Genomic DNA, 21,247 nt, shown 5'->3' with positions numbered 1-21,247 from the left:
CCTGGTTCTTGCTTGTCCTCTCACTACTGGTACCCTACTGAACACACTGGAAGCTGCTACTTTGCAGCTTCCTGCCAGAATGACCCTCTTTGGCACTTACAAGGCAACCGGCCTAATTTTACCAGCAACAAGCAACGGGACAAGAGGAAAGAGATTGAGAGAACTCAAAAGAAAAGGCTTCAGGTTTTCCTAAGCAAGCAAGCCACGAAAGTATATAACTATTTCAGTGTATGCACAGCCATGTTGGTAAATTTATTTACTGTCTTTGCTTACTTTCGCATAGCTGGCAGAACAGGGTTAGTTTTTATGTGCTTATTAGGATGAGAGAGAAGAAAAAAGATTTTAAATAAAAGTACTTGGGATTTCCTATTCCTTGTCCCCATTCATCACTTCTGTGACAGCTGGGCTAAAAATACTTTGCTAAATATGAGGACCTAAGGGCATAGAAGGAAGTTGCTTATAAATGCAAGCTCAGCCACCTCCACACAAAACCACAGGCAGTTATCAAAGCCCCAGCATCACTGACTGCTCAAAACCCTTCTCTCTTCAAGTACCAGCTACAGTGAACAGGAGTGTCAGAGCCATGGGCTCCTTCCTGCATTTCAGGAAAGCATAGTAAGTAGATGCCATTTTCTTCATATCCATTCTGCAAAGCACAGCTGAATAAATTGCTTTTTTTAACATTTACCTGAGGCCTTGCTTGATGCCCTGTGAAAGATAGATGTGACTTGGTGTTCCAGTACAGTTTGGGGTTTTGTGTCTTCTCTTTGAGCCCTCAGATCACAGAGATGCTGGAGAGAATGGCACATAGTCTTTAAAAGAATCAGAAGCATGACCTAACAGCCAAAAGAAAGAAGAGAACAGAAAGGGCAAAAATATGGGTATGGTGTATTTACATCCTAAATATTTTTCAAATTAAAAACTGCAACAGCATGACTTGAAGGGAAGTGCTGACAGTAGCATGTATCCTGAAGCAGTTAATCACCTTTTCTTCTCTAAGGTCTTTCTGATGAGCAGGGAAAGTGAAAAAGGGAAAGTAATGGAAAAGTGGGAGAAAGAAACTCTAAGATTAGAATGACATTTTGAGAAGTGAGGATGAGAAATGGGCCAGAAAAACTCTTGTGTCAAGTAACAGGTAGGGGAAAAAACCCCAACCTGAAGGAGAATAAGTGTCAAAAAAAGCAGAAGATGAGGGGATTCAATAGAAGAAGGATTTCATAGAAAGTAAGTTGTGAGGAAAACAACAGACTAAAGAAACTGTTGAAACAGTTGAACAGTTGATGGAGAAAAAATCTGGAGACAAGATTTTTCAAAAAAGTTATATTACAGATTTAAGATATCCATAGATACAGATGGATGTAAATCTGCTCTCAGCAGAAAGGCACGACCTAACAGTAATAGAGTACTTCTGCCAAGCAGTGCCTGAAGATTTCATCCACATTTTCAGTATGTGACAGGCCATGTTTGACCAAGAAGATGTCACTTGATCAAGATCTTCAGCTTACCTGTCAGCAGAGTAAGTGTAAAGAATTCAAGCCAGGCTTGCTAACAAGTTTTAAAGTGCAAGATGTGGTAACTTTGGACAATAGTAGTTTCTTTCTACGTAATTAATGATCAGCCTAATTTAGCACCTAAAATACAAGCACACCATAAGGAGAGAAACAAAGACAAAGTGCTCCGTAGGGGGGAAATAGTTTTTGCAAACTTCTCCAGTAATACTGAAAAGGCCTTGAAAGTCTTGAGTCTACCAAAACTCAAAATAGACTTCACCTGTACAAAGCACTAGGTCAGTGCTGGCATAAAGCCCTAACCAAATCCCATCTGGTTTTGGGATTTTTCACCCCTGTAATTCAAAATGTTTAATTTCATAAAGATGGATTACAGTGGAAGCAGATGGATGAAGGGGAATGAGCTAAGACTAGAACAGTGTGGTAGTAGTATGTGCCACTAGCAGGTGACAAGCCAAAGTGCTTAAGACAGCACCTACTTCCAAGAGTTGCTGCTTTGGTTTTTATCTTATGAATGTTGTAAATTCTCATAGCTGACCTTGGCAAACAGCAGATCTCATGGCACATCTCTGGCAAATCTCCTGGACTCTAAACTTCCTCCAAACCTTCTTCTAGGTAGTGGTAGAAGGTTGGAAAATGGCACTTGCATGTTACATTGTCCACTTGGGCCTTTCCAATCAGCAGCTATCCATTTTCTTGAAGAATATGAAAAATACTCCTTTCTAGAACCCTCTCTCTTGGGTGTGCATCAGGTCCTCCTTTAGCTCACAAGGATGGAGAGGACAGGAAAAGACAGACCTGATACCTGTTGCCCTTCCCATCAGGAGGTCGTAATGGACTTCTCATTTCCTGGAGCTTGAGTGCATCTCAGCTGGGCACTCACATTTAGTGGATTTCACACTCTCCCTGCAGCTGTCAACTTCACGCCTAGTCCAAGCCAGAAAAAAAGGTGTATTTTCTCCCTTGCACTCTTAATGGCCCAAAGAGCTTTTATAAAGCACAGAGGAACACTGTGAGTTGTTACAGTGTTTGTTTATCTGAGATTTCTTGTTTGTTGAGCAAGGTTTCCTATGTGAAGGAGAGAAACAGCATGTTAAATGGAAATATAAGTATACTCTCTAAAAACCACCGATGAGTGCAAAGAATCCACTTAGAACATATAACCAAATGTTATTTAATATCTTAAAAAGTAACACAATCCAAAATGGATATTTCACACAACACTACATAAACAACATGAACACAATATTACCATATGGAGGGACTTTCAAATATAGACTTACAAAAATCCCTGTCCTTTTTTTTCCTTTAAATTATTATACTAAGCATGACAAGTAATCATCATTTACAATATGGTACACTGACACAATAAAAACCATGTTACAAATGTGCTGTTATAAATCAGTAACGTTAGGGAAGACATTTCATGAACTGCAATTATTTCATATGAAATACTATACAATATAAACAGAACATCCATCTTGGATGACCTTTACAGCAACCAGAGACCAAGTAATTTTTAAATTTTTTTTCAGTGCAAACACATTTATACAAGGCAGTCTTGGCTGCAAAACTCCCTTCTAACATACAGTAAGTCCCACTTGCATTTATTTACTCATTTAAACCTAATGCAACAGCCACATTCAGTCACTCACAGAAAATTACCTGCAGAATTATGATCCCTTTAAACTTAAAACCTCCTCCACACATAAAAGTAACATCTGTGCCAATTACTCCAAGGGCCCTTTCATACATCTGGGTGGGTATCCTTTGGGTGGCTCTAACCGATATACAACACGAGGGCAGTGCACCCCGTGGAAAATCACCCTTGCGAGGTGGGGCAGGCTGGCGGCTGTTGCGGATCCCGGCTGGGTGGCTGTGCATTTCAGCAGGGATCCAGCCCCAGCTGCCCTTCCAGAGCCAGCTGCGTGGCCTTCTGCTCCTTCTCTGCCTTTAGTGTCTCGGGGCGGGGGGAGGAACACGGAAACCCTCAGCTCAGAACTGAGCTTCAATGGAGTTAACGACCCATTCCCATCTCTCTCAGATCCTCAGAGATCAGGGGAGTTATGCCAGACTTACACTGGCATAACCGAAACCAACGTTTAGAGCGCCACTATAAAAGAAGTGTGATAGTCCTGTTTTCTTCTAGCACCAGCTTGGCTTTTGGTGGGTCCACTGCATGTGTCTCATGCAGTAATGAGCACTTTACTTATGCTGGGGGGAACATTTTAGATATATAGCCTTTTTTTTTAAAGAATTTAGTAAAAAATAGAACTTTTCTCTCTAATACTGTACAGTTTTCTTCAGAAGAGCAAAGAGAATTGTAAACTGTGGGTATGACACCAGATTAGGAGTGCTATTTGCTTTCTCAGCACAACAATTTGAACAATTGTGTTGGGAAAAGCACTACAAAATGTATTTGAAAAACAAATTTTTAATTAAGATGACTGTTTATAAAACCACTGCTGCCAGTACTTGTATGACTGCAAACTTGGTTTTGGAACTGCTAATCTAAGAGTATCTGCAGAGCTGTAAAGTAGTTTCTTACTTAAACAAACTAAATTCGCCAAAAGAATAATTTCAGATTATAAACATTAAACACTTTGGTTAACTGTTAAACTTACTTCAGTAAGTTTAGTAACTGGTAACTTTAAAAAAGCAACTAGTTAATAAGTTAGTCTGCAGTCTTAGCCTTTGCTTTTTCCATTGGGCCCAGACAAAAAGTAGCGTCAGTGAACTCTGCCTACCTCACAGGAAAGTACATCGAGACCCTCAGGCAAAGAGGTGTGATTTAAGTGCAAAGTATTATCTGTGTTCATGATGGCCTCTGAATACTGGTTTGCTTGTTGTCTTTCCTAATGACTACTGCTGGCAAGCACTTAGGCCACAGTTTTCATTAAAATATTTGTTTTCCAATACATTTTTATTTTTTAAAGTTGAGTGAACGTTGTTTCGCATATAACAGTCATTTTACAGTGGTGCTGGGAGTCAAATGGCTAAATGGTTTCTTCTAAATTTTAACTGAAATACTTAAAATGGCAAAATTAGCTCAACTGATGATTGTATATTAATTTGCATCAGGATAATGGTACTAGGTTTGCTGAAAGGTGTTCATAAATTGGGATTTGTATATAATGCAGTCTGCTTAGGTTCAACTGCCACTTTCTTCCTTTGGTTCTTGGAAAAATCTTTCTTTCTTCCCTCTTGAAAGGTGGCTTGTTGCAGCTGGCTACTTTTCAAAAGCCAGCTTAATTTTTCTTGGAAACTTGCCCACGTTCTTTGAACAATAGGCACATACCTTGAGTAGGGACCCTAATACTGCTCCCAGCAACGTCAATTAAAGGCTGTTGGTAATTTCTATAGGAGCAAATGTTTCAGATGCACACAATCTATGCTTCAGAGTGCATATCATTAAAGGAAGAGCTGTTTTAACACCCTTGCCAGTTCACAGAAACCATGATGTACTAATGTTGACAAAGATGGAGGCAGAATAGGGCCCCAAGTATCTGAAGGCTGCCAAGAAAATACCCAGAGTATCTTCTGTTAAACCCCAAAATGTCAATCATATTTCATAGACTGTAGATGTTTCTAATTTGCTAAATTACAAATACATTTTCAAGTTCTACCAGGCAGAAATTTTAGCAGTAACTGGGGAGAGGGTGGAAGGTTTCAGCCTTCCTTTCACTTTTATCCCAATTATGCAGCCTTGTCAAAGTCTTTAAGTGACTCATCTGAAAGCCATCTTTTTAACATTGTAGAAGGAAATTGTGGCAATGGAAACATGATGACTTCATATGCAAGCTTTGACACACAAGAGAACGCCATGACCTAATGCTTCAAAGTTTCTAACCTTGCTTTGTACAATACACTTTTCATGTTGCTGCATTTCATCAAATTCATGGAGGTAGTTATATGTGTAAAAAAAATTACCATAAAAGTAACATGTTGTATTATAATAATACATATTAAGTGTGCAAAATGCCGACAGATTTGTGTTGACCCTTTACAGTTGAACACAACACAGATTCAACCTAATCTAACTCTGTAAACCTTTAAATTGATACATTAGAAGAATGATAGATAAGCAACCACATAATACAAGGCTATGACTTCATCAAAGGATTAGGGTGACATAAAGCACTCAAGCTCCACTCTCGTGGTTTTGTTACCAGAACCTCAAGATGGAATTTTCTTATTTTCCATTGTTGATTTTAAAAGGAAAAAAAAAATCAAGATTAGAACGTTTCTATTTGAAACTTCTGTTTACATTCCATATTCCAAGAGTCACATTAATATTGGTACAATGCCATGTCAACATTAATATGACATTTATGTTGTCTGCTGGTCTCTGGGAACTTTAGGAAATAACATACTATACAGTTTATAGGTATGTACTATCACATTTTGTTGGAATTATGTCTTCTGTACCACCAGCTGCCTGCACAAATTCTGATTAGCTTATGACAAACAATTATTTCTCCAAAGGTGAAACCTCGTTCTGCTCTTGACATTTTAATACTGCCATTAGCACTTCAGATCATTACTGTAAATTTTTTTACCATTTTGATTTAAAAAAAATTTTATTTACTGAATTGATACATACTACTGATGTCATAGCTCATCTCAGAAACAAAATCACAGTCAGCCACTGCATAGTATATGACAATTCCCCACAAAAACTCTGGCTCAACGGTTTTGCATGGAATAAGTACGGCTGGAGTTATATATTGAATAATAAGATGCATCATGCAAAGCATTATATGGTAATTAGAGCACATCTTGGAAGGTATGATAAGGCAGAAGGCTAAAGGCCAAGTGACTTTGATAACCAACCAAAAGCACAATAATTTCCTTTATGTGCACTGAAAGGTCTTATTGCTCCTATGAAATGGAATTTATACACTGAAATCAATGAAAACAGACCTGTACATTAACAGGGTATTCTTGACAGAACTGGAAACTGATTGTGTCCAGAGTTAGAAAGCTGTTTTTTATAAGTAAATGAACTATATCCAATGGTATAACATAATGCTGAATTGCCAGTAAAGACTTCTGATGACAATAGAGAACATAAGTGAAGCTCAAATGACTTTGTATAAAGAGTAATAAATGTCACCAGAACTTGATGAAAATACAGGGTTTTAATATGTACAGTTGGGTTTCACACTGGTGTACTACAAGAGCTAGACAGGGTAAATGTCCCTTTTCTATGAAACAATTTGGGCTGTTGCACGTTTTAGTGTCTTTGTTACTCAATTTGTCTGTTCTGATAAAAAAGTCAGTTTGTTGCACTACCAGGTTTGCATGAGTAACAGAGCAGAATGTGACCCTATACCTAAAATTACTCTTGGAGTTTAACTATCTGTAGAATTTACCCTGCAGTAATTAGCATAGTACCAATTACATCAGAGTAACAGTTTAGGGAGAGCAATTAGGATGTACCGTGCCTGCAGGACTCAGATTTCTACTGAAAACCAAGTGGACATATAGAATTTCTAGAAACCAGACATGTCCATAAAATGCTAAATTGCAAATAACATCCACTGAATAAAAAGGCCAGAAGTTTATAATTCTCTAAATTTTGTTCTCTGATAATCATTACACTATTTTTAATAGCCTAATTTAGGCACTCTATTTAATAAGCTACATAAAATAGATTTATGTTCCTTCCACTAGAAAGAAATCAATTCTTCAGGCCATACTTGTCATTTATATCATAAAGGATATTTTTTTCCAAGAAATTAGTTATCCTGATTCCTATATCAATGGCAAGTTGCAATACCAGAAGTGACACAAGAATAAGTTTCTCTTTCTAAAATAAGTGAATTATACTGAAGACATTTCATATATTTTGTGTCACTCCACATTGTGGCTCCACGACAGTTACATCTTTCCCTTCCCTCCCCACTCCCCCCTCTATGCAAAGGCCCACTTCCTCACTGGTGACTAGGGAAGGTCAAGTAGCAAGTCTCATTAAGTAAACATCTCTCAAATTTTTGAAATAAAAGGAGGAGCCGCCTCCCTTCCCACCCTCCATACCTAGGAAAAAAGCAAATCAAAACAAACCCCAAACCTCCTTTTACTTGCTTAACCAGGCATTTGTAAAATTGTGTCACAAAAATGCACAGTGAAAATGACTGATTAGTATTAATAATTCACATATAGAGCTGAGGTCATGACTTGTCATGTTTGGCATTGTTTTTCCTCACGGTGATCCTGGCTGGTTACTTTCAGCAGTGGCTCAGTTTTTGAAGAAAAAAATTATGAACTCTGCAGCAGAGTTTAGCCTCTGACCAGGGGCATCACACATCTGTGGCATTTTTTAAAATGAAGTTGGCAACTGCATGGACATTGAAAATGCAGATTACACTTACAGTGTCTAGACTTTCATATATGTGCTCAGTAACAATTAAGTGAAGCAAAAAGTGTACATATTATCCCTACTGCTATTCTGTTGCTACAGAGCCGCAAATGTGAAAAGCAATACCTTGAAATAAAGACTTCTTTGTTGCCCCTAGTCTACATAGCAGCACAGTTTAAATGAACACTAAAACTGTGGTTGAGATGCTTGTTTTATTTTTCCCCAAAGATGTAAACATCAGTCCCAGTGTCGTAAACTTTGCTGTATAGGATGAGACAGACGATCTGAGGCAGGCTGACTATCAGACACTAGTGACAGAAGCTTGCAGGCAGTTACCAGGTTTCTGCAGTTTCTCAGCTTCACTCGTGGGTGGGTCTGCAGTGGCTCGGAAGTTGAATGTCGGGCCTGCGCCACCATGCGCGGGGCTCAGAGCGGGGTTCTGACGTCTGTTGCTTTCAACAATACTGGAAGTGTTGGATGCCAGGCTCTCACGAGTACTGGAATGGAAAAGAAATATATATACACACTCAAATATGGCATGCCTATATATCTATCCGCCAGAGAGGAAAGGAGAACAGAGTGTTTTATAATAGGTTTCCTGTGTTTGTATGTAATGTCACATCAATGAATCATCTCATTTTGACAGTACACATATGTTCCTCCAAAATGCGTCCCAGAGGGGCTCAGCAGTCATCATACCACAACACAGGTATAGAACTAAGTACAGCTGAAACTGTCACACAAACTGTAAGCTGAACCAGTATCAAGCATCTGGATTTTTCACTCAAGGAAATAGCTTCCATCTTGCACTTGGAATGTGCTAGTTTTCTTTCCTGACTGGTGCAGCTTTGCACAAAGTAGCTTCATCATATTAGCTCTGTGACTAGGCAGAGCTAGGACAGCAATCATATAACACAGCATTCTCTGTTGTCTTCTCTCTATGTTTTTGTACACAAAATATTAAATAGAAGTCTTACCTTACATTAAACCCACGATGTTTTTAAATGCAACACTTCGATTTTGCTTTGCAGCTGCGATGATTGCAACTTACCAAGACAATGAGAAATCTTAACTGCCTCTGTCATCTTGCCCTGGACAACAACTAGTGCTGCTATGTCATTCAGAAAATGGACAATGTTCCTTTAGTTCTAACATATCATTTAACCACAAGAGTGGCAGGACTTAGCACTTTTTTAAAAGATTAAGCCATCTAATTATGAATGCAGAAAAGCTTGTATTTTAGTCTACAGCTTTTAAAAAGCTCAGCCATGACATGTTAAGGCTACTTTTACCAGTACTACTGTTTTTGTTGTCTTTACACTATTAAATAATTTTTGATCTCTAAACAATGTGTGCCTGCTCCGGAACAGATCTGCTTTCAAACATCCATGTGGCCCCCTGGTAATGTATCCTTCACCTGTACCCCTACTTCTTTCTAAAATGACATCACCACTTGCTATGGAGATGCTTACAGAATACATTTAGAGGAGTGAATGAGTTATTTAATAAGCACTAGAAACAAGGATACTAATGACCAAAGTTTCACAGTCAGTTTAAAGTCAACCTAAATTTACCTGCTACTGAAAGGGGTAGCTCTTGCCTGCCTTGTGTGGACCTGACCCTGCCACATGTTTCTGCTGCTTCCTGACTAAGCCTTGCAGGCAGCCAGCCACATCAGGGACCACTCTCAGTTAAATACTAGCCCTAAGAAAAAACAATATTAGTGCTAACATGAAGGGAACAGTAGGAATGCACAGCTTTAGATGTGGCAGGGGAGAAATGTGTCAGTGCATGGCACAGAGGAAAGAAAAACTACTTTTCCCACTCATAGGGCACATTTAAATAATCTTAAACTGACTGAGTGTGGAAAATCAATGAGGCTTTTAGGAAAACTCTCATAGATCTTTCAAACTGGTCAAAATGGATGGTACTGATATCCTTCTGCCAATGACTCTTATTGTCCATAGTTCCAAAGAGCTATAATGGTTGACACACATAGTAAATGACTCCTGTGAGCTGCAATGATGTATGGCGCACTTCTCTTGCTCATTTTTTTTTATTCCTCTCCCTCTGCTTTTTAATGAAAATAGATGCAAATCTTAGTTTTCAGAGATGATTTAGTATTGTATCATTATTTATGGGACCACCAATTCCAGATCTTCAGACATGCTCAACCCCGATGTTACAAATTGACCATTACAACATATACACACAAAAACTGCACTGAAAATTTTGCATGCAGAGTAATGCCAAAATTAGCTTTCTTTAGGTGACAAAGGAACAACAGTATCATATAAGCTCTAAAAATAAAGGAATAAAATTAATCTTGACAATTAACATTTACTATATATAACTTGCATAAAAGCAATGGACAAAATATTGCGAGGCTTTTTTTCCCAAAGGTGATTAATATGTTCACACATTTTGAACCCAAATACTTTGGAAGTCAAATAACCATTGCAAATCTCTTTAACGGCAGCCATTTCTTTCAAATTTTTTTTTACTGTCCTTTTTTCAATTCATCAGACTTTAAAAATATTTTTTTTCTTTTATAGTGTGAAATTGGTAATTTTGATTCCCTAAACAATGTTGCATACTTCAGTTTGAATGAAAAGATAGCACCCCACCTCAGGAAGCAGAGTTACATCATCAGTGGAGGCTAGAAGAATATACCTGAGGAACATCACTATATGCACTACCTGCTTTTATATTCTTCCCATGGCATCTGCTAAAGGACACTGTCACACCTAGCTGAATCTTACCAGATGGATCCTGGACAGCTATTTTGTATTTCCTGGGAAAGGGCTGTGGAATACATTTTTTATTATAAGGTAAGATAATAATAACAACATGGTACTTTTAGTCAAAGGGCTGAATTCACTCTCAGCTCAATTTATTTTTGGAGACTTATACCAAGACGTGACCCAAACTCAGCAAAATCATAAAATTTAATAATTTTGATTCAAAGCTCATGAAAAAGCTTTGAAATATCCAGAATATATGCCAGTCTGACAAAACAAAATACCCTACAGAATGTTTTGGTTTGGGTTTTTTTAGGCTTACTTTAGCTGGCCTGCCAAAAAATGACATTTGTTAATTAGTAAACAGTAAAATTAAAAAAAAAAAAAAGAAAAACTAAAAAGGATTTGTGGAACACAAACATAATTAAAAGTTGCTCATCTGTTTCCCTTTTGATTTAAACAAAGTAGTATAGCAGCACTAAATCCATGCTCACCACATCCTGTTCTCTTGCTAGCTAAGTTTAACATAAACAGAAATTTTAGCTTTTGTGAAAATAATTAGGGAAAAAAATGTCTACCATTGCATTAATCAGAAATACAATTTTGAAGTTCATCTAGCATACAAAACAGTAGTCCAAGAACTGGTTTTTAATCCAGTTGATATCCTATCCTGGAGGAGAGTCTCATACTCTGCAGAGTGAGACAGGCAAATACCTCAACATATTCCCCCACAAAAACTGACTGCAACTATAGCACTTCAATTACTGGAAGAGATCTCATTTAAAAAGGAAAAGTGCAAACATTTTCATGCAACAGTTCTATGTGAGAAAGATGTCAGGCATCTGCAGAACAATGAATAACATAAATTCAAAGCCTTCTCAAGCCTCTTTTTTAGAGTGGACTCAGTGTTAGTGGCACAATTTACTCAAATTATGTTTCAGATTTTTTACTCAGAAAAAATATACATTCACTAGAAGCCTGCTGTAGTTCGATACATCACTGCAAGCTGCATCAGCCTCACTCATTTCTGTCTTGTCATTAACATAAGTGGGAGTAATCATCAAATCCAAAGAATTTCTTCCAGACTGACAGGACTTCAACTGAAAATGAAATTTAGTCCTGTGTAGAAACAGCAAATCCTTCACATGCCTTTCTGAGGGCCTTTGCTATTGATGTCAAAAAATACATATTTCTGAGGAAAAAGAACACCATTTACAGGGGAAAATTTAAAAAGTGAGAAAAAACCAAACAAAACCCCTCCATTTTTTCCACGTAATACTAAATCAGTCTTGGAGGTTTTATTTTTAAACACAGGCAATAAATAATTTAAGGTTGAGTAAGCCACTCTAAGAGAACTACTACTGTAAATTATTTCTACATTCTTAGAGTCATTGTTCTGAACTCTGATGAGTTGCTATGCAGGTCAAACAAAACTGGTCATGCTCCATTCCATCAAGGACCTAGGAGTGCCAAAGGTCAGACAGACAAGGAAGAAGGCTGGCGTAAAGGATTCTTAACCTGGAAATGAACTTATGAAATCACCAGGCCAGGGAATGCACCAGCATCTCTCTACTCCCTACATTTGTAAGACTTCTAGCACACTGAGGCATCCACAATGCCTGAAATCCCTGGAATAGTAATTACTAACCTGCACCACCACATACAAACATCTGGACTCTTTTCCCAAGTATCTTAGAAAAGGCACCTCTCTCTCAGTGTTAAGTTACACCTGAAGTTCAAATATCCTGAGCACTTTTAACTGGGGAGTGGCTATTCCAGTCTTACCAGTTTGAAATGACGACTAGATACACTGCCAAAATTTTTTAAGAAAACTAACAAGGAAGCCCATACACAAAACAATATAATTTGTTTTTCTTTTTGTCTGAGCCAAACATTATGCCATCCGGTCATGCCTAGCCTTTCCATTAGTCTTGTTGATGGTATCTTAGAGGGAAAGGGAAGAGTATGCAGTAGCTCATCCCTGTTATTCTAAAAGCAAACACAAGTTTAATACAGAAAAAAAAGGATACAGGGAAGTTTTCAGCAAACAGAAAATGAACTAATACAGAGTCAATGCTCCAAATGGTCATTGGTTTCTTACTGCATAGTGGGAAACCCACACATCTGAATAGAGGCTGTGAGAGCTGTAGAAAAAACACTGTCTGAAAACATGTGAAAATTTTTAAAACAGCCCTGCATTCTGTCACCAATATCACACACCCATAAAACCATAAATGGAACTTCCTAGTCTGTAAAGCTGCAATGAATGTGACAGTCCTACCGTGGAGAGTTGAACCCGCTGTCCACAGTAATGCTGCTGCTGTCCATGCTGTCCAGGCGGGCTGAGTGGGTGGCTCTCTGGTTGTTGCTATTTTCTGTTTCCTTCGGGGTGAGAAGAGTAAGATTCTTCTCAAACTTTCGCTGTAGATCCCTTTCCTTTTCTCTCTCTAGGAGCCATTGCATCGTACCAACATCATCCCTGTTCTTTTCTTCCTCGGCATTTTTGTTGTTTCCTTCCTCCGAGTCATCATCATCAGATACGTTGTAGTAGTCAAAGGAGGCCTCCTGGTTCCCAGCTGTCTCTTGCTGTCTCTGAGAAACAGGCATGACTTGTGTGACTGAGGTTACCATCGCTTGTTCAAGTTTCTCACATCTGATGGGCAATGTGTCAGAGGGGGTCTTTTGATGGGGCTTTAGCAGAGGTGTGTTAGACTTATGATAACTATTCACAGAAAGAGTGTTGTGCAGAGGCTTAAAGAGAGTATCCTTGCTAAATATTTCTTTCCTTTTATCAAGGCTGCTTGATTCAGTGCTATGGTGTTGAACCAGCCGCCCATTGGCAATCACCTCTGGAGTCTGGCCAGCAGTTACTGAACCACTGCTTGGGCCCTTTGGGGACTCCTCCTTGTGCACCCCAGGCTCCCTAGCAATATGTTGAGACTGTCTTTCTGTGGGAGTAATTTTTTTTAGCCCATCTGTCCCTGTTAGTGTATCATGATCCTCTTTATTCTTTCCCAGTGGTGATGGAGCAGTAAGCACAGTCTCACTGGATGTGTTGCACTGAAAATAGTCATCAACTGCAGATTTTGTTGTGCAGGAGTTGAGCTCACTATATGATGGCAAATTCTCTGTAGGCTTGCCTTGTTCCAATAGGCTACAAGAACTGGGGGTTTCTACATTGCCCCCGGCTATTTCAGGGATGCAAGTCTCTTTGTAGCTTGCAGATGAAATCAGAGCCCTTTGATGACTGAGTGACTGAGATGGCCTTAAGGTACTATCATCAATGTAAGTTTGGCTAGTTGTTTGGTCATCTGGGCTACAGCCTTCACCTATATCTTCAGGTGTGCCTAAAGTCGCTGAGCCCAGAGGTCCCTTGGAGTTATCCATGGATCTAGACCTTTCTTTAGCCTTACTGGACCGCTCATTCCTTGATCTTCTATCCTGTGTATGGCTGTGGCTCCGATGGACCTTGGAGTGGGAGCTTCCCCTGGAAGGCTCAGGGAAAGGCATTTCAGTTCTTCTTTTGGCCAATTCACCAGACACATCCCACTCTGGTGTCATGGGAAAGTGAGATTCAATCATGTTAGGATTGCTGTGCATTATATAATTATCTCCCTTGTGTTCTATTATAAAACAGCCCTCCCGTGGCGATCGAGTCAAGGGATCATAGAACTCATACTCCCTTTCAGCAGGTATATCCAAATGAGAGCCATCAGATGGGTCTCCTTTGGACACCCGGGTCTTGCTGTGCGACCTCGATTTCCCATGAGACTTTCTGTGATTCCTGCTCTTTTTACTTCGTCCACTGTGGTGAGCTGAAGACCCTGCTTTGCTTCGTTGAGCTTTTTCTTCTTCAAGTTTCTTCATTAGTGCAGTGTGTCTCATGACATTTTCCACAGTCAAGTCTGGGTTAATGCGCCTAATAATCTCCATTTCTACCTCTCTAGGTATAGTGGTAGGAGTGTCCTCGTCCCTTAGTGGCCACTCCTCTGGAGGAAACTGGGCAGAGAAATTTGCCAACTGTTTGGTCTTATCCTTCTTAAAACTTAATCGGAACAATTTGAGTCCAAATTTCTTAGACTGCTTTTCTACATCCTTAGGCTTTGTGAGTGTCTCTGATTTATACGAAAAATTGACAGTACTTTTACTTTTCTCAGTAGGTGGGACCTGACATAATGAAGGAGGACAGTATGAGTCTTTACAGTCTTTTGCTGATTTCCTCTGTAGGGTAGATGCATGCATGCTGTGCATGTCTTCTCTGCAACAATGGCAGGAGTCGCAGTGGTTTTTGGGTAGTGTTCGGTCCCTGACACATCCCGAGGTGGAGGGAGTTATAGTTCCTTGTTGAGGAGAGGTACATTGAGACCTGTCAGGTATCCTCTCATCCAAATGGTACCATTTACTGTTAGTTCTTATGAGAGATGGTGTTATAAAGTAAGTCTGTGGGGTTACAATGAAATAACCATCCGGAGTTGGGTATATTTTCCTCTCCCGTACAAGCATATTTAAAGTATGTCGAAGGATTTCTGGACTGGGTGTTGGAACTCCTAGAAATAACAGTAAACACATATCAGGAAGTGCATAAAACTGTGTAGGACTCTGGTTTCCCCCTCCCCCAAAAAAAACTAGTTTTTCCAATGTGCAAGCTGGAATATGCTAAACAACTCCAGTAAAGTGTTTCGTTAGGCATTCTCTACACTGTTATTTCTCCAGTTATCTCCTACACTTCAGACATATCAATTATTAATTAAATAGTAGGCCATTAATAAAGTACTAAAAAAAAGCCCCAAGAGAACTTCTAGTCACTTCCAATGTGCAGGTGACCTTAAGCTATGAGATTGAATCACTGAAAATCAGAGTGTCAATGGAAATAATTCTACTTTTATTCTTCTTCCAACAACATATTTATATCCAATGTCACCAGAACTATTCTTATAATGCCCTGTCACATATAAAGCAGTAGTTATTTGTTACTTTGGATGTCTAAGCTGCTTTTCCCACAGAATACTACACTGAAAAAAAAGCATTTCCTCAAACTGTCCCTTTATCACAAACCTGATTTAACTGATTTGCTCTCTCACTAAAATATTTTTCGACTACATCAGCAGAGACATCCTGAATAATACAGTTCATCTTACCCAGAAAGTCTTTTCCATTAGGCTGGAAGTTACAGATTTATCTCCCAAAAATTTGCTTCTCAGAGTTCCTTGTCTTCCAGGTGAGATAGGAGGGACACTATCTAAGTGCACGTATTGCATATGAGAGAGAGGGACAAATATGAGTACCCTGCATCAATGGCATTGGTATCGTGAGCTAGATCCTTCCCATTACCAGCACCTGCTGGATTCAGTGCTGCTTGACCAAGTCTTCAATGCTTTATTAGATAAAACACTAAGCTGCATGTTGTGTATAGGAGTAAGTTCCATCTAGAGCTAAGGAAAAAAGAACTTCAGTTCACAAACTAGTTTTAAAAAGTCTGTTTATGCTGAATAAAAAACTAAAATACTTCCATATTATCAGTGAAAAAAGCTATCTTAAATCAATAAATTTTGTTTGACTAAAATGTGCTTTAATTCTGAGTACTAGTCTGATTTACATTTTTAGAACTAGAGATATTTTTTTTCCAATGGTTTCCATGGTATATTTTAAACAGAAAAAGTTAATATTATTTATTCCATGTCTTAGCTTTAAACAAAAGGAATTTAAAAAAAAAAAAATCAGAGAGTAACTTAGGTTAGAAGAGAACTTATGAATTCATGTGGTCAGCACCTCTACTCAAATTCTTGCCAATTTAGATGAGGTTGGTCAGGACCTTGTCAAGTCAAACTCTGTCTTGAAGAATAGATTCAATGCATGCAAAAACACTTCAGTGAAGCATAAGCTTTTTACAAAAACACTTCATGGAGAAATCTCAGCAGGGGTACCTGCCACAAATACAGTATCTCCAGGAACACACAGTGTCTGGTCACCAACTCTTCTCCAACACATTAAAGGTTGGAGCCTGCAAGCTCACTGATCCTCTTGTGACAGCAAAATCCATTAAAAGCAACAAGAAGAAGAGAATTTGTACTAATTCCTTAACTCATCTTCTTTCTTGCAACTGGGTTGGAGGCAACATATTCTTATGTCTAACTTGGAGTGTTATTTGAACTTGGTGACATGACCATACTACTCATATCCCTAACTAAAACCTTAAAATGGAAACAGGAAAGGGCTAGGAACAACATTGACACGGGCAAGAGCAGGTACAACACAGAAGGCACTAGGGAGAAGTACACAGGGACATGTGCTCATTTTGACTAGGGTAGAGTTAATATAGTTCATGCACAGTCCATAGAACTGAAATATTGGGGACACTTTGGCTGCAGGAAGTGAGAGACCAAGACAGGATATAATTCGAGAACATAAATGAGAATGAAAATTAGGAAAAAACATGGAGAATCAGGATCTTGCATTTTCTAACCCTTTTCATGAATGTGTCCGCAATTTCTGTAATAATCTGAGCGAGAGTAAACAAAGACTCCCAGAACCCCTAGCTGAGTTAACATGCCAGAAACAGCAACAGGCGGGAAAAGCTGAAATCCAGAGAGCTGGGGAAAATAAAGGACTATTTGTCCCTAGTCCAGAATTCTGAATCTCTCTGGACTGAAGTAGGCAATATGTGAGCTTCCTCTGGATTATGAGGCAAAGCAAGCTGTCCTCTGCATAGGTTTTGATAGCACACAGGAACAAAAAGAGTGATTTCAATCCCTGTAACAACCAGTAGTCATCTAACTCTTCACTCCTGCAGTGGAGCTGCTGTGTCTGCTTGGGCAACACCACCCCTTTGACATATGACTTGCATCATGACAAGACCACAAAACTCAGGCTCATTTGTTTCTCCATCCCGTGCTAAGTATGCACTGCAGGGTCCAACCACGGTCCAACTCAGGTGCACCTGCTTTGCCGCAGCCAACCTTTCTTCCTTCCTCTACATGAGCAACCTGCCTGATCCATTGCACTTTTCAGAAACTTACAAGTGGAGACTTCAACAACATGTACTTACCTTTGTGAGAACCTGGCTCTTCATCCTTATTTTACTGAAAAGATTTTTTTTAACATACTTTTTCAAAAACATCACAACACAAATAAAAGAAATGAAAGTATTTCCCTGGGAGCTTACAAAAAAGTTAGAGAAAGAGACAGAAATGGATGTACTGATGTTTTACAGCAAATTAGGCAAAAATTGACTGCAAATACATGGTAAAAATAATAATATGTATTTTTGACCCAGTAAATGATAAGGGCTACAATGTGTTGGGTGAGTCTCTAAACACTGGATGCACAGTAGTTACATTAATCCAGTAACTCCTGTGAATGGAGAATGTGCAGATAAACACCAAGGGAAAAAAAAATCGGCATGCCTGGCAGTCAATGATGCTGTAAAGTTAATTGTGTCAGCCTTCTCTCTGGAGCTGAACCCTATAACTTTTATCACTCCCAGTATACAGTCCATGCTGTGGTTCACTAAGCCAGCAGTGACGACAGCAGATGCAGCTAACTGCCAGCTAAGGGTTGCTATGGGTTTTATTCCAGGCTCTTTTAAGAACTTACAAAAGCAGAAACAGACCCAAACTCAGCTAAGGCTTTCCTGAATGGCAGACAGGAGCAATGACTTTAAAAAAGGAACAATGGAATCCAGAGTGAATATAGATTTCTTGGCTTTCTCAAGACTTTCTTCTTGAAAGCAGTCTTCCCATATAACACCTATATAACACAACCTATCCAACCCCCTGCGTTCAAAGGTCTCCTTATGGTCTCCCTTCCTCCATTAAATAGAAACAAGGGAAAAAAACCCAGTGGCTTACAAATTCTAGCCCATAAAATATTGCATGACAGCAGTGGTGTTACTTAAGATTATGTAGTGGTTTAATAATTCAAAAGCAGAAACTGTCTGGACACTGAATCATCAGACATGTACATTTTCTGTATCTCAAGAGAGTCTACTGTGCCATCCACTGAGCTTCCAGACAGAAGATTATGTCTTGTTTGCTGCTCACAAAAAACACTGACCTAGAGTGAACTCACTTAATGTAAGACACTTCTTTTAAGTGCTACACATATAATTCATACATTTAAAGAGTGAAGTTATAAAGGTGATTGTCAGAGGAATTTGCCAGGTTTCAGAAAACTGCTTGCTTCAAAAGCAACCTAGGCCAATACAAGTATTTTCTACACTGAAATTTTGAATGCCGTAAAAATTATTTAAATATGTACGTAGACAAAATTGGGGAGAAAAAAAAAGACAAATATCTTTATTAAAGGCAGCATAGACTAAGGCTTGATGTTGTCTTCATCCAGGTTCATACAGATAAGACTGTCTGGTTGCCAAACACAGAACAGGGGTTACATTCTTAGCTCCTTATACTGGATTTCAAAGATTTACATTTAATGTATGGGATTTAAACCATGGTCAATAAATTACAAAGTAGGGCTGTACAAACATCTCATTGTTTAATTCTAAGTTAGAATAATGGAAGCATGTGCAGGAGCATCCCTCTTGCTTTTCAGAAAACCCAACAAATAACAAAAACCAAAAATAAGATGCACATCATCAATACAAACTTTTTGAATAAAATAAATTAATGAAAAATACATCTGAAGTAGTACTTAAATGGTGTTAAATCTGCTAAAATGATTTTCTCCTGAGCTGATGCTAAGGCTTAACAAGGGATAAAAGAAATACTCTGATTGGCTCATGAAATACTAGTTAAAGATGTGGAGTGGTTGCTATGTGATGTTATAAATAATTAGCATACCTTATTTCAGATAGAGGCATGGCCCAGATTTATGCCTGCACAATGGCTCAGCAAACTAGAGGGCTAGACAGCAACTGTAAGACCTTGCACTGAGGAAAAAGGTTTATTATTCTTAGGCACTTTTGAGAATAGCATCTGGGGTCTTAGGAAATTTATCTTCACCATGAAACGCAGTGAAGGATCTGTTCATTAAAGCACAAACAACAGAGGCAGACAGTGCTGCTACAGGAGGAGATACAGAGAGGTTATGTGATAGTAACAGACACATCTACAGTGGTAATGCTCCTCTCTCCCTCAGAGCATCAGCACCTGGTTAGGAAAAATAAACTATCAGAATATGAAAGGACATCAGATATTTTAAAATAGCCACAAAGAATATAAGGGCTCAAAAAGCTACAGCTGATTTATTTGAGAGGTTTGGGCAGAAAAGTGAAAAGTGTCAGCACAAGAAATTGTGACTATTGGAAAGGAGAAAATTTTTGGATAATCCTGATACACTGAGAGAATATGTTCACTTGCTATGTTAAATATGTCATGGCTGGGACAGAAAGGCATTTCTCTAGAGAAGGGGAAAAACTGGTGAACAAAGGGTGGATTTTTTTTCTTCAAATAACTTTCTCTACATTTTGGGAAGTGAGGCTCTCCTTTTTTTTTTTTTTTTTTAATCTCAGATGAGAAATTCATATGTTAATGGCTAGTGGAAAAAAAAAAGGCAGCAAGACACTATGTGCTAACTTGCCTCAGGCTTTGTCTGAGCAGCGTCTACAAAATAATCCAGCCAGCTGAATTATTTTTTATGTTTGGTTCTGTCTAACAACAATAGCACAACACACCAAGTGAACTGATAATCATGCTCCCAGGAAACTCAAGAGATGTCACCAATATATTATCATTTCCACCATGCAACAGTGTTTATATAAAAATATTGACAGAATAATTGAAAAAATACTTGCAATCTAAGAAATTCTTCTAGTACATAGAATACATGGAAAAGATAACTTGGGGAAAAAAATCATCAAAATGAATTAAAAGAATTACAACTGAGAACTCTTCCTTCTTTTCATTCTAACCCTTACAATTTTTACCACTGATTTTATTTTCAAAATCAGCCTGATAAACAAAACTACAAATAGGGAGAGAAAGCCAGTATTTACAAAATATGCTTGAGTAATTTTTTCAAAGTGCAATTATTAAATGTCAGACAGAATTGTTTATTCTAAACACAGCTCTCAACTGAGAATTATATTTTATATTCTCAGAACTCAGTATCAGTTATAGCAAAAGATGTAATTTTCAAGGCTTTAAGTAACTCTTGCTCTAAAATATAAACAAAAAAAATTCCAAACATCAAAACATGGCTATGGTAAGGCTGCCTAACCGAGACAGATGCATCAGTAGCTTTCCTACTGAGGCATTTTTAATTAGCTACTTTTTGCAGCTATAAAATAGGCACAATGGAGAAGTTTCTCAACTATTTTGGAGAGCTGTAAACTCAGACACAGAATAGGTAGACATCTTGCCCAGGATCATACAAAGCACAACTGAAAAAGTTGTACTCTCTTGAGCAGTAAACCTCTGCCCAGTACTTTAGTGCCTCAATGTAAAATGTCTCTACAAGATGCATTTTGCTTGATTCACCCACTTCAGATACAGATGGCCAATAGAGAAGCAGCATGTTCAAGAGTACATTCTTGTTATAGGATTCCCTTTTTGTGATGTTACTACATCTTTAATCCAAGACAATTTCCATTTACCATTTGATAAATATCAAATGCTGACAAGAATATCTTCTGAACAGTTCACCAGCAAGCATATCTATGGCTCTCCAAAACTTTTTGT

At 38.5% G+C, this 21,247-nt stretch overlaps 1 protein-coding gene across 3 annotated transcripts in view; it reads right to left on the bottom strand.

Annotated features, from left to right (window-relative positions):
- Nucleotides 1-2,666: 2,666 nt before the first annotated feature.
- STOX2 (storkhead box 2) overlaps nt 2,667-21,247 on the bottom strand; it is a 142,414-nt gene continuing 123,833 nt past the window's right edge. For all 3 annotated transcript variants that reach the window (XM_056490018.1, XM_056490019.1, XM_056490020.1), the window contains exons 3-4: nt 12,892-15,157; nt 2,667-8,366 (exon numbers count right to left, since the gene is read on the bottom strand). In XM_056490018.1, the coding sequence (XP_056345993.1) occupies nt 8,171-8,366; nt 12,892-15,157 (2,462 nt within the window). In that variant the 3' untranslated portion in view covers nt 2,667-8,170. The remainder of the gene's footprint in view (nt 8,367-12,891; nt 15,158-21,247) is intronic.

Source organism: Oenanthe melanoleuca, chromosome 4 (genome assembly GCF_029582105.1).
Source record: "Oenanthe melanoleuca isolate GR-GAL-2019-014 chromosome 4, OMel1.0, whole genome shotgun sequence".
NCBI classification, from domain to species: domain Eukaryota; kingdom Metazoa; phylum Chordata; class Aves; order Passeriformes; family Muscicapidae; genus Oenanthe; species Oenanthe melanoleuca.
The sequence above is the reverse complement of the archived record's forward strand: the minus strand, read 5'-3'. Positions and strand labels throughout refer to the sequence as shown.